Genomic DNA, 22,991 nt, shown 5'->3' on the forward strand with positions numbered 1-22,991 from the left:
TCACATTCTGGATGCCCAAAAAGAATGAAGAAGAAAGGAGGAGGAAGAGGAGGGGAAGGGGGAAGAGGTGGCTATGGACCTGGAAGTTATACATTCTAGCCTTCTTTTGGTTTGGAAATGGCAGAAATGCCTACCATTAAGTCTCTGATCCAACTTCAACTTTGTAATTCTTCATGGAGGATGTTGCTTTCTGTTTTAAAAATGGTAGCCATATGCTTGTGTGAGCTCCATTGTTGCCTTCACAGCTATCTTCAGTGAGTGCTCTTTTTCCCTACATTCCTTAAAGAAGGGAAGCCATTTAGTTCTGTTCTGTAGCTCTTGGAATGGAGCGAGGCCTCTACCCTCACCCTCCCACAGCCGCCTGGGTAGAAAATCTGTTCCTTCTGGTGGTCAAAGCTAATGTCTCCATTCATATTTAGGATCTCATCTACCTTGTCTTCTCCAGGATCTTCCTTCATTAAATAATCATTCTTTTTCTTTAGATGATTTATTAATTCTTCCTCTTATATTCGATACTACAGAATACAGGAGTTATAAAGATGAATTTTTAATGGCATTGAAGGGCTTAGTATATAGTGGAGGTAAAATGTAAACAACTGGTTCAGTATAAGGATTTGATCACCTTCAATTCTTTGTGTAATTTGTTTACTGTCTGATTTTCCATTAGAATGGTAACACATGTCTGTTTACTTTGTTCACTACTATCTTTAGTGTTTAGTACCTAATACATTCTCACGTGAATTAGTGAATTCCAGAGGGCAGGTAGTTGGCACAAGCTAGAGAACAAGGGAAGGAAGAAGAGTGTGGTGGAAGTAGAGGCACTGCTTGCTGGGAGACACTGCATTAATTGTGTTAGAAGCTGCCAGGGGAGAAAATGAGGAATTAATACAAAATTCTTGGAGTAAGGAATAGTTTCCATTTTAGAATAGAAGTTTTAGGATGTGAGTGAAGTTTAGTGGCAGAATATTTGCCTCACATACACAAGGTCCTGACCCTGATTCCCAGCATGGAAGAGAAAGGCAAAAGTCCCTGCAGTCCTTAGGAAACATAACTTGCCCAAGTTCCCTTATCCAATAATGTTAGCTCCCTGATTTACTGTGGGATCCTTCTGGTTGCAGTCTGATGTACTTTTATGCAATGGTATATTTATGGAATGGTTCCCAAACTTGGCCACTTATCAGAATCCCTTGTGGAAGCTTAGGGGAAGAGATTCTCTTGGACCCCCTCCCTCACTGAGCCAGAATTCTGTCCCAGGAGGAGAGCTGCTAGCTATCTGAGGGTTTCTCACAGGGACTGACTGGCCCAGCAGGTTCCCTATCCCTTGGAATCACTGTAGATGGCAGCATGGTGTGGCGAGCTCTCTAGGCAGGGAGCTTCTCTTGGCTGTCATCCTTAGCCTGCAGCCACGGGGGAGTTGCTGCATGCTGGAGAGTGTATAACCAGATGGACATTTTATGCACAATTCTTTAGCAGCAAGCAAGGGAGGAGAACGGATGAGGTTGTATACCTTCAACTGCTATTTTAGCCAATTTCTCTTTGCCCTCAAACATTCTTTAATCATCTGCCTTTTCTTCTTTTGTTAGCAACCTTTCACTTGTGTAATTTTATTTTTCCTAGCTAATTTATTTAGAGAAGCACTTGTATTCAGTTCTGGGTTTCAGTCAGCTCCAGAAACACCACTTTTCATTCTCATCACTACTGCCTGACCTGTACAACTGAGCTTTCCGGTCCATCACCTGTGTCTTCTTAAGGCTGGCCTTGTGGCTTCTTTAAGGCTGGCTTCTGCTCCATCACCTTGTGTCTTCTTTAAGGCTGACTTTCACACAATATATACTTTTTAGAAGTTATTTGTAAGCAGAAGCCTTTTTAAATTTTTGATTATTTTTTTAATTTTTTAATTTGAAATCTCTGGATTTTTTTAAAAAATTGGATATTTTATTTACATTTCAGATGTTATCCCCTTTCTCTATTTCCCCTCCACCCAGAAACCCCCATCCCATTCCCCCTCCTCCTGCTTTTATGAGGATGTGCCCCCACCCACCCACCCACTCCCACCTCCCCACCCAACTACCACCCCCCCCCCCCCCCCCACGAATTCCCCCACTTTGGGGCATCCAGCCTTCATGGGACCAAGGACCTCCTCTCCTACCTAAGCCCAGCAAGGCCATCCTTCCCTACATATACAGCTGGAGCCATGGATCCCTCCCTATGTGCTCCCAGGCTGGTGGTTTAGACTCTGGGAGCTCTGGTTTGTTGGTATTGTTGCTCTCTCCATGGGGCCACAAACCCTTTCAGCTCCTTCAGTCTTCTCTCTAACTCCTCCATTGGGAACCCCATGATCAGTTCACTGGTTAGCTGTGAGCATCCACTTCTGTATATGTCAGGCTCTGGCAAACCTCTAAGGAGACAGCTCTATCAGGCTCCTGTCAGCATGCACTTCCTGACATCGACATCAGTGTCTACCTTTGGTGACTGCACATGGAATGGATACCCAGGTAGGACAATCTCCAGACGGCCTCTCCTTCAGATTCTGTCCCACACTTTGTCTCCATGTTTGTTCCCATTAATATTTTGTTATGCCTTCTAAGAATGACCGAAGCACCCATACTTTGGTCTTCCTTCTTCATGAGCTTCATGTAGTCTGTCAGTTGTATCTTGGGTATTTCGAGCTTTTGGGCTACTATCCAATTATCAGTGAGTGCATACCATGTGTGTTTTTTTGTGATTGGGTTACCTCACTCAGGATGATATTTTCTAGTTTCATCCAGTTGCCTAAGAATTTTATCAATTCATTGTTTTTAATAGCTGAGTAATACTCCATTGTGTAAATGTACCACATTTTCTGTATCCATTCCTCTGTTGAAGGACATCTGGGTTCTTTCCAGCTTCTGGCTATTATAAAGAAGGCTGCTATGAACTTAGTGGAGCATATGTCCTTGTTATATGTTGGGACACCTTCTGGGTACATAACCAGGAGTAGTGTAGCTGGGTCTTCAGGTAATGCTATGTTCAATTTTCTGAGGAACCACCAGACTGATTTCCATAGTGGTTGTACCTGCTTGAAATCCCACCAACAATGGAGGAGTGTTCCTCCTTTTCCACATTCTTGCCAGCATAGGCTATCACCTGAGTTTTTGATCTTAGCCATTCTGACTGGTGTGAGGTGGAATCTCAGGGTTGTTTTGATTTGCACTTCCCTGATGACTAAGGATGTTGAACACTTCTTTAGGTGCTTCTTGGCTATTCGAGTTTCCTCAGTTGAGAATTCTTTGTTTAGGTCTGTATCCCATCAAAATATCACTATTTGCAGATGATATGATAGTATACTTAAGTGACCCCAAAATTTCCACTAGAACTCCTAAACCTGATAAACAACTTCAGCAAAGTGGCTGGTTATAAAATCAACTCAAACAAATCCTCTACTCAAAGGATAAACAGGCTGAGAAAGAAATTAGGGAAATGGTACCCTTCACAATAGTCACAAGTAATGTAAAATACCTTGGTGTGAATCTAACCAAGCAAGTGAAAGATCTGTATGACAAGAACTTCAAGTCTCTGAAGAAAGAAATTGAAGAAGATCTCAGAAGATTGCAAGATCTCTCATGCTCATGGATTGGCAGGATCAATATAGTAAAAATGGCCATCTTGCTGAAAGCAATCTACGGATTCAATGAAGTCCCCTTCAAAATTTCAACTCAGTTCTTTTTTTTTTTTTTTTTTACTTATTTATTTATTATATGTAAGTACACTGTAGCTGTCTTCAGACACCCCACAAGAGGGCATCAGATATCATTGCAGATGGTTGTGAGCCACCATGTGGTTGCTGGGATTTGAACTCATGACCTCTGGAAGAGCAGTCAGTGCTCTTAACCACTGAGCCATCTCACCAGCCCCAACTCAGTTCTTCATAGAGATAGAAAGAGAAATTCTCAAATTCATTTGGAATAACAAAAAACTCAGGATAGTGAAAACTATTCTCAACAATAAAAGAACTTCTGGGGGAATCACAATCCCTGACCTCAAGCTGTACTACAGAGCAATAGTGATAAAACCTGCATGGTATTGGTACAGAGACAGGCAGGAAGATCAATGGAATAGAATTGAAGACCCAGGAATGAACCCACATACCTATGGTCACTTGATCTTTGACAAAGGAGCTAAAACTGTCCAGGGGAAAAAAAAAAAAAAAAAAGGACAGCATTTTCAACAAATGGTGCTGGTTCAACTGGAGGTCAGCATGTAGAAGAATGCAAATCGATCCATTCTTACCTCCTTGTACAAAGCTCAAGTCCAAGTGGATAAAGGACCTCCACATAAAACCAGATACACTGAAACTAATAGAAGAGAAGGTGGGGAAAAACCTTGAATTCTTGGGCACAGGGGAAAAGTTCCTGAACAGAACACCAATGGCATATGCTCTAAGATCAAGAATTGACAAATGGGACTTCATAAAATTCCAAAGCTTCTGTAAGGCAAAGGACACTGTCAATAGGACAAAACGACAACCAACAAATTGGGAAAAGATCTTTACCAATCCCACATCTGATAGAGGGCTAATATCCAATATATACAAAGAACTCAAGCAATTAGACTCCAGACAAGATCTTGATTTAAAATGAAGATACCTGGGGTCTTTTAATTTTTCAACACTTAATCCTTTGTGCCATAAACTTTCACTGAGTGATAAATAGCCTCCATGTGTCTGCTTTGTGTGAGGGCCTGGGGAAACAGCCATGATATGGGCAGACTTCTGGCTTAACTGACCTTATGATCTAATGGGGGCCAGCAGTGGGAGGCAGGCAAGCAATTCCACTGTGACCTGGGAATACAGGGCAAAGTAGGGACAATCCCTTTGTCACCTCATCACTGTCCTCAGGTCTCTGCTTCCAGTATTGCTTAGTCCAGCTCAGTTACCTCCTAGCAGCAGAAGTTATCTTGAGATATTAGGTGCTCAATAAATATTTTTTAAAATTTATTTTTATTTATTTTTTAAATGTGTATTGGTGTTTTGCCTGCATGTATGTCTGTGTGAGGGTGTTGGGCTTCCTGGAAGTGGAATTACAGACAGTTGTGAGTTGCCATGCTGGTGCTAGGAATATGACCTGGATCCTTTGGGAGAACAGCTAGTGAGCCATCTCTTCAACCCCAGCTCAATAAATAATTTTATAGTAATTATATCTATATTGGGCTGGAGAGATGGCTTAATGGTTAAAAGTACATACTACTCTTTTTTTTTTTTTTGACTTGCGTTCAATTCTCCGCTTCCATATTGGACAGCTCACAAGTGTCTACAACTCCATGTCCAGGTAACTCCCAACTCCCCTGGCTCCCACAGGAACACACACACACACACACACACACACACACACACACACACAGAGAGAGAGAGAGAGAGAGAGAGAGAGAGAAATAATAAATTTTAAATATACATGCCACACATCTTTAATCCTAGCACAGAGGCAGATGAGCTAGGTTTACATCGTGAATTCCAGCCCAGCCAGAGCTACATAGTAAGAATCTATCTCAAAAAGCAAGCAAGCAAACAAACAAAAAAGACCAATATGTATATGCACATTCAGATGATGATAATGATGACGACCACGACGACTACGATGATGATGATGATGATGATGATGATGATGATGTGTGTGTGTGTGTGTGTGTGTAATGCCCATGGGAGTCAGAAGAGGGTGTCGAATCCCTTGGAGCTGGAGTCACAGCCAGTTGTGCTGCGGTTGTTGTAGGTGCTGGGAACTGAACTTGGGTCCTCTGGATGGATGAGCAGCAAGTGTTGTTAGTTGCTCAACCATCTCCCCAGCTCCTCAGCAAATCTTTTTCTTTCGTGTCCATATATGAGATTCACAGATACTCATTTAAAACCTCTCCAGCTGGTTTGTTGCTCTTAGATAAACTCCAGCCTCTGTAGGGTGGCTGACTAAAAAGCCCAAGCTTGCCGCTTGTTGCTGGGATTCTCTCTGCCAGCAACATCTCATAACAGGAACAGTCAGGAGCAGAACACCAAACTGTTCCTCATGTTCCGTTCCCTTTCTGAAACTGTGTCATAAAACTGTACTTTTAAATTCTTCTCTATTCTTTCATATTCTCTCTCTCTCTCTCTCTCTCTCTCTCTCTCTCTCTCTCTCTGTCTGTCTCTCTCTGTCTCTCTCTGTCTCTCTCTCTCTCTTCTTTCTTGGTGGTGCTGGAGAACAAATCCAAAGCCTTGGTCATAGACAAACACTCTACCACTGAGCTATCCCCCTAGCCCATCATCCTGTTAAAAAATATTCTGAATTGTTTTGAAAAGAGAAACCATGCTCAAGTTAATACAAAGGATAACAATCTAAAAGACTCACATAAGAATTAGTGTATAGTAAGCACCCAGATGAATGCATGGGTGATGGGGAGTAGCAAGAACAGAGAAGTGTCCTGTCTGCTGACATTTAAAAACACTAAGATCCTTTATTTATCAAAGTAGATACATATTTACTCTTGGCTGTAAACAGTATACTAAGATGTATAAAGTAGAAAGCAGCCTAAAATGAACTGTATGCTGCAGTAGTTATGTTAAGTGGGAGTTCTGGTATTGTTTTAGCATCTGGCTAGCATGTAATAATATAATAGTGCTTATGTCCACACATGATCTCTCCCTCCATCCCTCTCTCTCTCTCTTTTTAATTTTTGGAACTATTATTTATATAGTTTGGAATTAATTATTTCAGTAGTTTTGGCACTCTATGTAAAGTAACATTACTAGAACGTTTGCTGAACATGCCATTTATCTAAAAATAAATAAATTTATAAATAATTGTTCCTATCGTCCTTCAAGCTCAGCAAAATTACACAGAGTTTATTGAAAACTGAGTTTTAACTTTATTTAATTAACTTAATATTTCTGGAATTAAATTAGGTATAATCAAAAAAGAAAGAAAGAAAAGCCTGGCAGTGATGGCACACACCTTTGATCCCAGCACTTGGGAGGCAGAGGCAGGCAGATTTCTGAGTTCAAGGCCAGCCTGGTCTACAAAGTGAGTTCCAGGACAGCCAGGGCTATAAAGAGAAACCCTGTCTTGAAAAACAAAACAAAACAAAATTAAGTAAAAATAAGTATAATTCTATTATGAACCAAGCATGTCGCCGGGCAGTGGTGGCATACACCTTTAATCCCAGCACTTGGGAGGCAGAGGCAGGCGGATTTCTGAGTTCGAGAGTTCGAGGCTAGCCTGGTCTACAGAGTGAGTTCCAGGACAGCCAGGACTACACAGAGAAACCCTGTCTTGAAAACAAAACAAAACAAACAAACAAACAAACAAGCCAGGCTTTTTGGCACAGGCTTATAGTGATAGGGGGTGGGGTGGGGGAAGCAAAGAGAGATGGGGCTCATTGGGCAGCTAGCCTAGCTAGCCTAGCCTGCTTCCTGAGTCCCAGGACAGTCAGAGACTCTGTTCTTAAAAAAAAAAAAAAAAAAAAAAAAGATTGTGCCTGGAATGATGTGCTTGCCAACCTACCAACCCCCCTCTCTCTCTTTCACACACACACACACACACACACACACACACACACACACACACACGGGAGGGGGCAAAAACTGCCATGAATAGGTGTATTTTTTTAAAAAACAGATTTTCACTTAGTGGTAGTTATAGTCAAAATTCCTTCCATCTTTTTCTGTGGTCCAGGCTGGCTTTAAACATAGTGTTTCTCCTGTCTCAGCTCCTGCGTGTTGGGATTACACAAGAGAACATCACATGGACAGTACCAATTTACTATGTTGCATTTACACAAATGTGAAGCAAGAAGTATTTAAAACTTTCATTGTATTTGCATATGTCAGTGTGTATGAGTGTATGTAGTGTATGTACATGAGTGTGTGAGGGTGCTCATACCTGTGACAGGCATGTGGAGGCCAAAGAAGGTTGTTGGGTAAAGCTTTATTTTTTCCAAGCCTTTTTTTTGTTTTGTTTTGTTTTGTTTTTCGAGACAGGGTTTCCTGGAACTCACTCTGTAGACCAGGCTGGCCTCGAACTCAGAAATCCGCCTGCCTCTGCCTCCCAAGTGCTGGGATTAAAGGCGTGCGCCACCACCGCCTGGCTTTCCAAGCCTGTTTTTAATGATGGTTCTTAAACTCTTTAACTTTCCTTTTAACCCACAAGAGGTAGAAGAAAAGAAGAGATACAGAGGGCAGGCGAGGGTATGGGCGGGGAAGTGCACCTGTTTAGAAAGGTTCTTTGGAGCAACGCCTGTCTGTGTTGTCTGGGAATCAGCAGTTCAGTTCACAGGTCAGCAGCGGCAGCTCAATCCACTCACAAACACTTCACAGATGATGCACCAGCAGTCCAGTTCGGTAGAGTTGAGGGCTCAAACTCGATTCAGCAGTGATAGCATGACCTAGCAGAGACACCCAGGCCTCAGCCTCAGTACAAAGCAGTAGGAGGGACCAGCCCAGAATGTCAGTAATAAGTGACTGGGGTATTGTCCGCTGTTACTTGTTTATGAGGCACGACTACTCAGGCTGAGGCAAGAGGGCTTGCTGAGCTGGAAGTTAGCTGGTGGGTAGCCTGGACAACATAGTGGGAAAATAAAACAGAAGGTAAAAAGATGGTCTGTCCTTAGTATCCCCCAAGGTGCTTGTTGTTGGCTTCAGTGCTGGAAACTTGGATCAAATTATCCTTAGAGAGAAAGTGAGGCTCTCACATTTAACTTGTACAGCAGGTCGATGGACAGGAGATAGTTTGTCCACACTAATTCTTGGGAATGCAGAATACCTTTCACTAGAAAGTCTGACTTAAGTTCTGGGTTTTTCATAAAGGCTCTTATTGTGCTGAAGAATGCTAAAAAAATTTCCTAGTTTTCAGATTTTTTTTTAATTATGAGAAGATGTTGAAGATTGAGATGCACCTGTAAAATGTGTTTTTCTCTGTTTCTTCCTCCTCCTCCTCTTTTTCCTCTTTTAAAAATAATTTTACTGGGCTGGAGAGATGGCTCAGAGGTTAATAGCACTGGCTGCTCTTGTAGAGGACCCAGGCTCAATTCTCAGCATCCACATGGCAACTCTCAACTATCTGTAACTCCAGTTCGAGGGGATCTGACACCCTCACACAGACACACATGCAGGGAAAATACCAACACACATAAATAATTAAAAATTGTGTTTTCATGACAGGGTCACTCTATGTATCCTGGCTGTCCCAGAGCTCACTCTGTAGGACAGGCTGGCCTCTAACTCAGATATCCAGGCAACTGACTTATTTTTAAATGATTTTTTCTTATTTATATGTATATGTCTTTGCAAGCATATGCCATACCCATGAGTATGCATGCTCTTGGAAGTCAGCTGGAGTTACAGACAGTTGTGAGCTGCTTGACATGAGTGCTGAGAACTGAACTCCGGTCCTCTGGGACAACAGCAAGTACTCTTAACCACTGGGCCATCTCTCTAGACCCTATTTACTTATTTTTAATTAATTAATTAATTAGCTATTTAATTAATGTGTGTGTGTGTACAGATGCCAGAGGAGATATAGGTGGTTGTGGGCCACCTATACCTGATGTGGTGCTGGAAATTGAACTCAGGTCTGCTGGAAGAGCAGTATGCTCCCTTAACCACTGAGCCATCTCTCTAGCCCTCTTGTTGGGCTATTCTATAAAATATTACCCATGGTTAATATTTTTAGCTTCATGGAAATTGCTAGCACAGGATAGACATGTATGAAACAATGGCAACATGTCTAGGCTAGAATTTAGAACATTTAAAGTCTATCCTATACTAATACTTTTTACATTTGTTTGTGGAGTGGGACCTGTAGCAGTTAGAGAACAACTTGCTGGAGTTGGTTCTTTCATGAGAGTTCTGGAAACAGGTTGTTAAGCTTGGCCACAAATATCTTTTACCTGATGAACCATCTCTCTGGCTCTATACAAATGCTTTTAAAAAGTAATTCTACCATTAAATTAGTGTCATGCATTCAGATTTTCTGATCAACTATTAAATAACCACTGAGGAAGTAACTTATTCTTGAGTTGGGAAGCTTTGGGCTAGTATTATTATTTTAAAGTAAACATTAGGGCTGGAGAGATGGCTCAGTGGTTAAGAGCACTGACTGCACTTCCAGATTTCCTGAGTTCAAATCCCAGCAACCACATTGTGGCTCACAACCATCTGTGATGAGATCTGATGCCCTCTTCTGGTGTGTCTGAAGACAGCTACAGTGTATTCATATATAATAAATAAATAAATCTTTAAAAAAAATAAAGTAAACATTATTTCACTTCAGAATTTTTTTTTTTTTTGGTTTGGTTTTTCGAGACAGGGTTTCTCTGTGTAGCCCTGGCTGTCCTGGGACTCACTCTGTAGACCAGACTAGCCTTGAACTCTCGAACTCAGAAATCCACCTGCCTCTGCCTCCCAAGTGCTGGGATTAAAGGTGTGCGCCACTACTGCCCGGCTTTCACTTCAGAATTTTAAGCAAACATTTTCATATTGGAATCACTTGGAGGGGAAGTAGATGTCAGGGAATTTACCCTTAGATATTGCCAAAGAAAATCCCCTTTTTGAGAATACATGGGTTTAATGCTTGCCAGTATATGTATTGCCACAATAAAATGGATTGCCTTCATTAAAATGTGAATATATTGCTGGGAGTTTTCTAGAAGAAAATTTGCATTAAATCCTTGGAATTTTTAGTTTTTAATTATTCAATTTTTTTCTGTGTAAAACATGCTCTATGTATTAGAATAACAGAAATGCTTTCTTTTATATTTGTATTCTCTATGAATCAGAATTATAATGTATCTTTTTTTTCTCTTTTAAATAACAGTTTTACTAAGCTGTAGTCTGTCTAGCATTCAGTTCACTTCTTGAATTGCCTAATTCAGGTTTTTTTCCTGTATATTCACAAGTATATATAGCTGTTATCACTGTCAGTTTTAGGATCTTTAGAAAATCACAATGGTTAATTCTTTTTAATCTTTATTTAAATTAGGCCCTTTTCAAGCCATGTCACCTATTTCTAAAGTATACAAGTCAGTGATATTAAATGTATTCAAAATGCTGTGCATCATCACCCATTGTCCATTCCAATATCTTCCTCATCCCACCTGAGTCCCCATTTCTTCCTCTTCCAGCTCTTGGCAGCCATTGCTCTGTCTTCTCTCTTAGGGAGTTTGATAGACCTCATCTAAGTTTCATACAGTATTGTCCTTTTGTGTTTAACTTGTACCATCACTAAGTGAAACAGTTGTAAATGTAATTCAGGGGATTTTTCTTTGCTCCTTTCCTATGCCCACTCTAGCCTACCTTTAGCTTCTCAATAAATGACATGGAGACTTCATACTTGTATTAAGAAGCTATAGGTACCATGCTGGGCATATACTCATCTATTATTACCCTCTATGCCTACTTCCCAGCCTCATGGTCCTTTACCTGAATCTACGTCTCTCCCTGGCTCGGTCTGCTCCATGTGTGTCCTCATGGCTGCTCTCTCTTAGCACCCTCATGGCAAATCCCCCTGGTCCTTCTCCTCTTTTCCTCTCTTCTTCTCTCTTTTCTTGCCAGTGATCCCTTCCCCACTACAGGGATTGGAAGTCCCGCCCTATTCTCTTTATAAACCAATCAGAGGTGATGGAAAACAATTTTTACACATCACTGATGCTCTAAATAGCTGACAATGCCAATGTCAGGACTGTAAACAGTTACTCTGGGCACAGCAATCAACATCTCAATACACCAATACATGGTGCACAAAATCATCCCTCAACAAATGGTCTTCAAGGTTCAAAGTTTCCTCCCTTTTTAAGACTGAATAATACTTTATTGTATGTATATGCCCCATTTTGTTTACCCGTTTGACTGAATACTTGGATTGATTCTGTCTTTTGACTGTTGAAAATTTTAATCCCTGATTTTTGAGTCAGAATTGTTGGAACAATGGAAATGAAATGTTTAAATTTTTGAGGAGTTACCATATTTTTTTTAAAAAATAGGATCTGTAACATTTTATATTCCCAGAAGCATTCATAAGGATTAAATTTTCTACGTTCATATAGTCTATATTATTTGTCTGTGCTCCTATATCAAAATATGTGCTACATTATAAAGAACTGGAGTTTATTTCCTGCAAGGTCTAGGGATTGGAAAGATGAATATCAAATCACATGTGACAAGAGCTTTCTTGCTCTGTAGTCCATGATAGACAACAAGATAGGAGGGAGAAAGAGAAGAGAGAGAAAGAAGAAAGGACAGAAGCTAAAGGAAGAAGGCTGTCTTAGTTAGGGTCATGGTTGCTAACATCAAGATCAAAAGCAACTTGGGGAAGAAAGGGTTTACTTCACCTTATATATCACAGTCCATCAGGAAAGGAAGTCAGGACAGGAACTCAAACAGGGCAAAACCTGGAGACAAGAACTGACGCAGAAGCAATGGAGGGGTGCTGCTGACTGGCTTGTTCCTCATGGCTTGTTCAGCCTACTTTCTTATAGAACTCAGGACCACCAGCCCCTCAGGCATCACTCACAGTGAGCTGGCCCCTCTCTCTTCAATCATCAATCAAGAGAAAGTCCCACAAGTTTGCCTACAGGCCAGTCTGGTGTGGGGCATTTTCTCACTTGAAGTTCCTGCTTCACAAATGACACTAGTTTGTGTCATGTTGATATAATACTAGCCAACACAATTGACCCTTTAGTAACCTGACACAAATATACATCACTAGGGCTGGAGGGATGGCTCAGTGGTTAAGAGTACTGGCTGCTCTTCCAGAGGTCTTGAGTTCAATTCCCAGCAACCACATGGTGGCTCACAACCATCTGTAATGGGATCTGGTGCCCTCTTCTGGAGTCTCTGAAGACAGCTACAGTGTATCATATACATAAAAAAATAAATAATTTTTTTTTTTTTGGTTTTTTCGAGACAAGATTTCTCTGTGTAGTCCTGGCTGTCCTGGAACTCACTCTGTAGATCAGGCTGGCCTCGAACTCAGAAGTCCGCCTGCCTCTGCCTCCCAAGTGCTGGGATTAAAGGCGTGCGCCACTACCGCCTGGCAAAATAAATAAATCTTTAAAAAAATACACATCACTATTCAATCATTCTCTTCCCATTTGTCCTTAAGATGGCATGTTACTAATATTAATATGACAATATAAAGCAGTCCAACTTTAAAAAGATCCAATCTTTAAAAAATTCAAATACTTAAAAATTAAGACTTTGCCGGGCAGTGGTGGCACATGCCTTTAATCCCAGCACTTGGGAGGCAGAGGCAGGTGGATTTCTGAGTTCGAGGCCAGCCTGGTCTTAAGAGTGAGTTCCAGGACAGCCAGGGATACTCAAGAGAAACCCTGTCTCAAAAAACTAAAAAAAAAAAAAAAAGACTTTTTAAAACATGAAAAAAAACTCTTTCACCTGCAGTTCTGCACCTTCACAATGGCCCCTCCTGGCCTCTCACATTGACAAGTCTCAGCTGCTCGTCGTGCCTCCTTCATGCTGTCTGTTTGTTTTTGAGACAGGGTTTCTTTGTACAGCCTTGGCTGTCCTAGAAGCATGTGGGAAGCTGAAGCAGGAGGCTATCCTGAGTTACATAATGAGTTTGAGGGCAGCCTGGGCTTCATAAAGATTCTACCTTAAAAAATAAATTTAAAAAGGGAAAAATAAAAATGCTGGAGACAGGCTGGGGCCTAGTTCATAAAGGCCTTTGCGTGTCTAGTTAAAGAGACTTGCTGTTTCCTGGAATGGCCTGGGGATGGGGATGAGGTGTTAGAAAGCAGAAGGTCATAGGACTAAACTTACATTTTAGAAGGATCAGCCTAGTGCTGGGGCTGGAGCTCAGTAGTAGAATGCTTACTTAGCTTGCATACGGCTCCGGATTCTAGCTACCTCACTAGAAAAACAAACAAACAAACAAACAAATAAACAAAAACTCCCACTTTTTCAAATAGAAAAGAAAAAAATCACCCAAGCAAAATGTGAGTGTGGTTTGCAGAGTGGAATGGGAAAGGAAGCTAAAGGCAGAGAGGCAGGAAATGACTGTAATCCGCTCAGAAGTGATGAGCTTCTAAACCCAAACGCTGCCAGTGCAGACGGAAGGGCAGGCAGGCATGCTTTAGAGTGTTTAGTAACTAGATTAAGAAGGCATTCATCGACATCTAGAACTTCAGACATGCCTATTGTAAAAACCGAGTGAGTTGGAATGATAAACTTGGTGGAGGGGAGGGGAGAGGGAGGGAGGGAGGGAAGGAGAGAGAGGAAGGGAAGAGGAGGAATCAGGAATTATCTGACAGCAGTGAGAAACTGTAGGTGGCATTCCCTGAAGGGATGGACTTTAATGGATCAGTAATGGACAGGAAAGCTATCAGTCAAGTCCAGGCTTCAGGGAACATTACATAAGCGTGTATAGAACTATCTCACAGCAAGTTTATTCCGTAGATGTGGGAGGGAGTAGGGATGATAGAGACACTTGAAAAATACACACAAATACACATTAAACAGAGTACGTAAACTTTTATGAAATTTTAGGTTGAAGGAAGTAGCAAAGACATTTGGGGACAGATGGAGACATTTAAATATGGAACAGACACTAGATGATTATAATGAATTTGGTTATTTTTGAGGATATTAAAATAGCTTGAGATTATATAGGAGATTGTCCTTATTTTTAGGAGATGCATGTTTCAGTATTCAGGAGTAAAGTGTCATTGTGCCTGCAATTACATAGGGAGGGTGGAAAAAAAATGGCAGTCTTAACAGTTCTTCTATCTAGGTGGTGGACTCAGGGCTGCTACTCAACTTTCTCTTTATGTTTGAAAGTTTCTTAATTAAAGAAAATGGAAAAGATGAGCTATGAGTAAGGGGTTACTAGCTGCACTGGGAGCAGAGATAGCTCGTGGTTATTTGAAGAGTAGCATGGGAAAGGTGACCACAGGCAAAAAGATAGGAGGTGAGTCTGGAGTCACTGAGATAGTTGAGTCATAGGACACTGAAAGAGTTTAAGGTGATGACCTCTGGGCCATGAATGGTTTATCACTCAAAGCATAATCATGGAAACTAGTATTGTATAATATACTGGAATAATAACTAGAAGAGGTTTTGAAAGTTAATAAGTGGTTCGAGGCTAGCCTGGTCTACAGAGTGAGTTCCAGGACAGCCAGGGCTACACAGAGAAACCCTGTCTCGAAAAACCAAACCAAAAAAAAAAAAAAAAGAAAGTTAATAAGTGGCTTAATAGCCTTTTGTTGAGTTGTAGTGGAGATAACTTTTGTTTATCTTGATTTGCACTACTGAGCTACATCTCCCTGTCTTTAATGTATTATTATTATTATTATTATTATTATTATTGAGGTATGTGCTGTGGTATATGTACAGAGGCTAGAAGACAACTCTGGGGAGTCAGTTCTCTCCTTCCACCATTAAATGGATTCCAGGGACTGAATTCAGGCTGTCCGCCTTCCATCCTTCATCCACTGAGCTGTCTTAGCAGCACTCCGCAGTTATTGAGGCAGGCTCTCACAGTGTAGTTGAGACTGGCCTTGAATTAAAAAACCTCCCTATTGGCTACAACATCTAAAATATTAAATTCATTTTTCTTATTTTTAAAAATTTGTTTTCTAGGCTAGAAAGCTGGGTCAGTGATTCAGAGCATTTGCTGTTCTTTCAGAACCTAACTTTGATTACCAGCACCCACATTAGATAGTTCACGACTACGTGTAACTTGAGCTCCAGGAGATTAGAGACTCTCCATAGTCACTTGTACTCATATGTGCACATGCCCCGCACACTTAATAAAAATAATTTTAAACTATCTTTAAAAGATAAGCCCTCACTGTTTAGCTGGGGAGGACCTTGAACTCTTGAGTTCCCTGCCTCCACCTCCTGAGTACTGGGGTATGAATGTGTGCCACTACCCATGGTTGAAATTCAGGTTTTCCCCCCTGAGACAAGGCCTCACTATCTAGCCTTGGCTGTCTTGGAACTCACTTTGTAGATCAGGCTGACCTCAAACTCACAGAGATCTATCTTCCTCTGCCTCCCAAGTGCTGGAATTAAAGGGGTAGGCCACTATACCTGGCTGGAGATTAAATTCTTGATAAATTTTTTTGTACAAGTCTCTCAGTTTTTGATAGTATTCTACCAATGAGAAACTTCACCTAAAAATGGAAGACATTTTTGAAAACATTAAATTTGCAATTATTAAAGTTATAAATTTGTAACTGACAACTATAACTTAAAATTTTCTACTATTATAAATGATTCATTCAGCTGAACTTTCCTTTTTTTTGATTTTTCGAGACAGGGTTTCTCTGGAAGGCATAGTAGCTCCCCTCCCCCTTGTTTTTTCAGCTGAACTTTCTTATATTAATTACTTCACAAGACTATCAAGGGTGGGTGTGGTAACCCATGCCTGTAATCCTAGCAATCAGAAGACGGATGCAAGAGGAATTTGAGTTACAGACCTTGTTGGGTCATATAGTAAGGACTCATCTCAAAATAAACAGAAAAAGAATGCCTCCTATAAAAATAGTAATAAGACTTAGTTTGTACACATGTACATGTCATCAGAGCCACACAGCGAGGTTGGCTGCTACTCAAAGGGCACTGAATCTACCCAGGGACAGAGGTGGCTGCTATGTGTGATCATGAGTCACTACCTTGTAAGCCACCAGCCCCTCAATCCCAACTGGGTGCACTTTAAGATGAATACCAGCTCTTTGGGTTTCTGTGGTTTTTTTTTGTTTGTTTTGTTTTTGTTTTTTTGTTTTTGTTTTCCAAGACAGGGTTTCTCTGTGTAGCCCTGGCTGTCCTGGAACTCACTCTGTAGACCAGGCTGGCCTTGAACTCAGAAATCCGCCTGCCTCTGCCTCCCAAGTGCTGGGATTAAAGGCGTGTGCCACCACCACTCGGCAAAGATTTCTTATGGTTATTACTAATAGAAACTTCCCTAGGACTAGGGACTTGGGTTAGTTGGTAGAGTACATGTCTAGCATGCATGCTATCTCTACTGCATAAACCGGGTATGGTGGCACATGTATCTACTCTCAGCACTCACGAGGTAGTGGAAGGAGGATTAGAAGTTCAAGATCATCCTCTGCTATCTAGTCAGTTTTAGGTCGCCTGAGATATATGAAACCTTGTCTAAGTGACACCTTTCTCATATTTTACAAAACTTCAACCAATTTCTCTCTCTCTCTCTCTCTCTCTCTCTCTCTCTCTCTCTCTCTCTCTCTCTCTCTCTCTGTCTTTCTCTCTCTCTCTCTCTCTCTCCCCCTCGCCCCTGTATGTGTAGGTCAGGAGTCAACATCAGGCATCTTCCTCCATTGCTGTCCACTTTTTTGAACTTGGAGCTCAGTGTTTCAGCTAGACTGCTGGTGAGCAAGCCCGAGGGAGCATCCTGTCTCTGCCTCCAAGCCCTGAGAATACAAGCACTGGTGATGGCTGAGCTTTTATATGGTGCTGAGTGAGGATGGAGCTCAGGTCCACATGCTCTTCAGTGAGCACTGTCTAGACTGAGCCACCTCCCAGCCTCCTCCACCATTCAGTTCCATTGAAGTCGACTACAAATGCAGAGAACTGAGCGGGACAAGACTGTTCCCTGAAGAAGTTATTCTAACAAGGAAAGTAACCTAAAGAGCCACGATGAGGGGCGGGTCTAAGTTCGGAAAAGACCTCTGCTTGAATATGAAGCAGTCACAAAGGTAGAGAATGTAATAACTTTTGAGAAGAAAGAATACTTACGGCCGGGCGGTGGTGGCGCACGCCTTTAATCCCAGCACTCGGGAGGCAGAGGCAGGCGGATTTCTGAGTTCGAGGCCAGCCTGGTCTACAGAGTGAGTTCCAGGACAGCCCGGGCTATACAGAGAAACCCTGTCTCGAAAAAAAAAAACCAAAAAAAAAAAAAAAAAAAAAAAAGAATACTTACAAGTTATTTTTGAGTGAAACCGTAAAGCACGATATCAAGAGTAACTAGTTCTGAGTGAAGAAGGTAGAGAGACAGTTTTAGGTGATTTTAAGCTGATTTAAACTCCCCCATATTTTCTTGCCCTGCTTCTGGGAATGGGTGATTTTGATGTCTGTAAAGAGCATCTGCTCTCATTTTACAAAACCATATTAAACAAGTGACCTTGAAAGTTGTTTGAAGTGCTTTTGACAGGGGCTGAGTTTGCTTTCCAAGGAGCTCACTCACACAACAGTAAGAAATAATAGAAGACCCTGGTAAGGATTGAGTGAAGAACGCAAGCCAATGATTAATAACTGAAAACAGGTGGCACACAAACACATGGGACATCAACGAGACTCACATGGAATCAGAGAAATGTAAATTTAAGTAATGAAGCAACATTCGTGTTTCATTTATAGTCTTGTCAAGTTATACTAAAATTTAATTATGTTAGTTCTGTTGTATTCCTCTGGTGTTGTTGAAGATGGAAGATTATGCTGCAATCTGGAAAAGTCCGTCTAACTGAAGGAGCTCTAGGTTACAGTTCCTATGTTGTGAATGCTAATAGCAGTCAGATGGACTGAGACTGACGGGGGAGCAGATTCAAGTGGGAAAGGCCTGCTTTCCATCCAGCTCAGCCCCTTAAGAAACTCTGACCTTGGCGAGTTGCTGAACTTCACCAAGCCTTGGTTTCTCTAGTTCCAAGAATGAGCTGGAACAGACTCCACTACGTACCTGGTAACTACTTCTCAAGTGAATGACTGGTGATGATGAGCCACCATGTACAAAAGGACGTGGACAAAGACGGCCTGGAGGAGAACATGGCAACGTGATTAGCACTTGCATTAGAATAAGGAGAATGAGTATTATAAACATTTCCCTTGTTTTCTTTTGACTTTTAAATTATTATTCCTTCCTGTGACCTCTACCTAAGGTGGGAGGCAGATATGAGGTCTCATCCCATATTTGGTGATTTTATATTTGTGATAAACTATGCCCATACCTTATCCTTCTCTTCCTTTGTGGGTGTCCAGTTGTATGTATTGCTTTACAAACTTTGAGACCTGGTTACATGGCTGTATCAGTGTAAAAACTCGAGACTGGATGATGTCCCCCTGTTATGAAGGGGCCTAGGCTCTCATTTGTACTCTTGTACTGAACTGTGTATCTAGTTGCCCCTTCTTTCACTCATCAGAACACTCTGAAGTCAGTCTCGCCCCCTTACTGCTCCTTGTATCCTGTAAGCACATCTTAGTGAAACTGCCTTCAGATCATAATCAAGACCTCTCATTTCTTTCCATGTCCACCCTACCCCTTCTGGACTCTCTACTGTCCATAATTGAAAGAGATACTGCAGCCACCTCTGCACTTGTCTCTGTGACCACCTTTCCCTTTCCAGTGTCTTCTCCACACAATGACAGGTGAAAAGACGAGCAGGTCACCATAATGCCTGGAACTGTCCAGTGGTTTTCCCACTGCATTCAGAGGAAAGGACTCAGCTCCCCACCCAACAGCTCACAACCACCTGATCTGTAGCCTGCTCTTCTGCACGTTCTGTTCTCTCTGCCTGAAAGCTTTCTGGAGATAGTTACAGATTGGCTCTTCCTGTCTGCCAGCTCTGTCTCTGTCACCTTGTCACCGAGGTGGGCATTTTTACTGGGACTCTTCACACCGCTTACTCCCCCCACCCCCGTTTTTCCCTGTGTCTAAGGTCACGTAATCTACTGTATATATTGGCAAATGTGTAGACATTTATATAGCTTTCCAATAAAAACAGCTATAAGGCAAGAATTTTATCTGTTTGACTCTTTGCTATGACCCTGAATGTGTGGAGCCTAGAAAGTTCTCAGCAATGCTTATTGACTACTCACTATTCCATGGAAGTGGCCTTGAATCCCATACTTGTTTAAAGCTCCCCAAAGGATGCGCAGATGAGTTTATATGCCTCTTGCTCGCTTTCAGCCCTCTGCAAGAACTGAGCAAGACCATGAGCAGCCCTGCTACTAACTAATAGGTAGATGACATTTGTTGTCTTGGGTTTACATTTCTTGTTGAGCTAGGATGGGCAGCAGCTTATCTATAACTCCAGCAGTGTGTGTGTGTGGTGGGGGTAGTGGGCAGAGACAGGCAGATTCTGGGGGCTTGCTTGCCAATCTATTTGAAACAGCAAGCTCTAGGTTTGGTACGAGAACTTGTCTCAAAAAATAAGTTGTCAGAGTTTGAAGGAGATACCTGATACTGATCTCTCTCTCTCTCTCTCTCTCTCTCTCTCTCTCTCTCTCTCTCTCTCTCCTCCCCCCTCCCTTCCTCCCAATTTCTCTGTCTTACGCACGTGCATGCATCCTTACTCCCACGCATGCGCACGTGTAACACACACACACACACACACACACACACACACACACACACACACCATGGAAACGGAAGTAAGTTTACTACTAATACTGCAGAAAAAACGTTTGGTGCGGTGTGTTCCTCAGCAGGAGGGAGTGTGGAAGAGCAGCCCCGCATATCCTTAACTTGCCTTTGTCAGATCTATTCTTTGCATTTCCTCAGGGAGTTAACATGGCCTGTGATTTATAAAGGAGACCAAGAACAACTCTTCTAGGTTCTTCCTCATTTAGCTTTCTACTTTAGGCAGACATGATGGCACATGCCTGGAGTCTCTGCATTGAGATTGAAAGGCAGCTTGGTCTACATATGGAGATAGTGAGATGTTTCAAAATGGACAGATGGATGGATGGTCAGAGAAAACAAAGAAAACCCCCAAAAGATTTCTAGTTAGGTTATTGAGATTTTTGTTTTGAGTTAATAATTAAAGTGATTTTGTTTTCTTTGTCTTTTGCAGAGGCAGTGGTTGCAGATCTTCATAAGAAGATCAAAGAGGCATTCGAAGTGTTTGACCATGAATCAAATAATACAGTAGATGTGAGGTTTGGAAATATTCATTGTTATAATTCTAAATTGTAGATACAGTTTAGGGGGATGTTCTCTCCTATTTTTGTACTGTACTAAGTTTAGTGAACTATTTATTTATTTTTATACTTTGTGATTTTGCTAACTACCACTTCAAGATAAATTCTGTTTCCTATTCTTTGTAGTCTAGTGAAGAGACTATATTTTCATTGTCTAGTCCAACCCATAGACTAAACTGAGTAAGATGAACTTCATTATAGCTTTAGTGATGCCACATGTTTGATACTCAGTAAATCTCTGTTTAGTGAGCAAATGGAATTTGCATTTTAAAATATACAAATATGTGCTGGGGAGATGGCTCAGTTTGTCAGAGTGCTTGCTATGCAGGCATTAGAGCTCAAGTTTGGATCTGTATTGCTGATGTAAAGGTTGCATGGCCACACAAACCTCTGACCCCAGCATTGGAAGGAAGACAAGAAGATCCCAGGAGTTCATTGGTCAGTCAGTCTAGCTGAATAGCAAGCTTCAGGTTCAGGGAGAGACCCTGTATCAAGGGAATAAAAGATACCTATAGAAGAGAGACCCGGTATCCTCTCCTGACCCCTGACTGCATGTATACCTGTGCACACACAGACACATCACAGATTCTACATATACTATAACACACACACAATTAAAAACAATATAAAAAGTACATAGATGTGTACTATCAAGTACATGTTACAAAGAATAGTTATGTATATAGAATAATATACTCCCCAAGTGTACTGGTTGGTTTTGTGTGACAACTTGAAACAAGCTGGAGTTATCATAGAGAAAGGAGCCTCCCTTGAGGAAATGCCTCCATGAGATCCATCTGTAAGGCATTTTTTTTTCAATTGTTGATCAAGGGGGAAGGGCCTAGCCCATTGTGGGTGGTGCCATCCCTGGGCTTATAGTCCTAGGTTCTATAAGAAAGCAAGCTGAGCAAGCCAGGGGAAGCAAGCCAGTAAGGAACATCCCTCCATGGCCTCTGCATCAGCTCCTGCTTCCTGACCTGCCTGAGTTCCAGTCTTGACTTCCTTTGGTGATGAACAGCAATGTGGAAGTATAAGCTGAATAAGCCATTTCCTCCCCAACTTGCTTCTTGGTCATGATGTTTTATGCAGGAATAGAAACCCTAAGACACCAAGTAAGATTAAAAATGGGCTAAACAGAGCGTGAGAAATGGAAAGACATGATGAATGTTGGGAGATCTGGAGTAGGATCCAGATATGGCAGTGCGCACCTGTAAGTGCATCACTTAGGTGCTAGAGTAAGGAAAATTATGAATTTGAAGGCAGCCTTGGCTACGTATTTTGGGGTATTGGGGGAAGGTAGAGGAAATCACACAAGAGACTAACAGAAATTGTGGGATTTATGCTGAATACAGCACAGGAAAGCCAGAAATTCATTCTCCCAGGAAGCCAGGCAAAGTGAGGATTATTTCATGGGTTCATAGTCTAAAGAGTTTCTAGTACTAAAGCCAGCAAAGCAGTGGGGAGCAGTCTAAAGTACAGCAAGGAGCTGTTTATAAACCAGGCCATCTGTCACTTCCTGTACTAGCCAGGGGCTCAAGTGCTTCAGACTTGAGCCAAAGTGAATGAACAATATGAGACTTTATTCCTAAATTGTAACTATATTCCTTGCTTAGTTTCTCATGCCTGAGGGTCTGAGATTAACCAGTGTAACAAGTTTCATGTCTTCATATTAACATGTAAGACATTATGAAGTTTTGTTTTGTACTCTAGTTTTCTGTATAAACCTGTTGTGACACACAAGGTAGAAGATAGAATTGAATTTGTCCTCTAGCATCTTACCTGTAGTGGGCTTAGCTAGTTACTTATCTCAATGGAACAGTACCTGACAGAAGCAGCTCAAGTAAGGGAGGGACTATTTGCCTCATAGTTTGAGAGTCCAACCTGTCATGGCAGAGATGTCATGGCAGCAAGAGCTTGAGGTAGCTGGTTGTATTATGTCCATAGTCAGGAAGCAGAGATTGAAGTTTGAAGATCAGCTCACTTTCTGGTTAGTCCTGGAACCCAGCCTGTAGACTCTTCCTGCCATGGTTAGCCTTCACAGGCATGCCCAGAAGCTGACATCCTCTTATTCCATAGCATGCTCAGATGCTTGTCTCTTAGT

The 22,991-nt window shown here is 41.6% G+C and overlaps 1 protein-coding gene across 1 annotated transcript in view; it reads left to right on the forward strand.

Annotated features, from left to right (window-relative positions):
* The window catches only part of Efcab2 (EF-hand calcium binding domain 2), a 91,028-nt gene that overhangs the window by 14,172 nt on the left and 53,865 nt on the right, over positions 1-22,991 (forward strand). Inside the window, exon 2 of the mRNA XM_028755252.1 lies at positions 20,764-20,848. Within this exon, the coding sequence (XP_028611085.1) occupies positions 20,764-20,848 (85 nt within the window). The remainder of the gene's footprint in view (positions 1-20,763; positions 20,849-22,991) is intronic.

This window comes from Grammomys surdaster, unplaced genomic scaffold (assembly GCF_004785775.1).
Source record: "Grammomys surdaster isolate TR1022 unplaced genomic scaffold, NIH_TR_1.0 126051, whole genome shotgun sequence".
Classification (NCBI taxonomy): Eukaryota; Metazoa; Chordata; class Mammalia; order Rodentia; family Muridae; genus Grammomys; species Grammomys surdaster.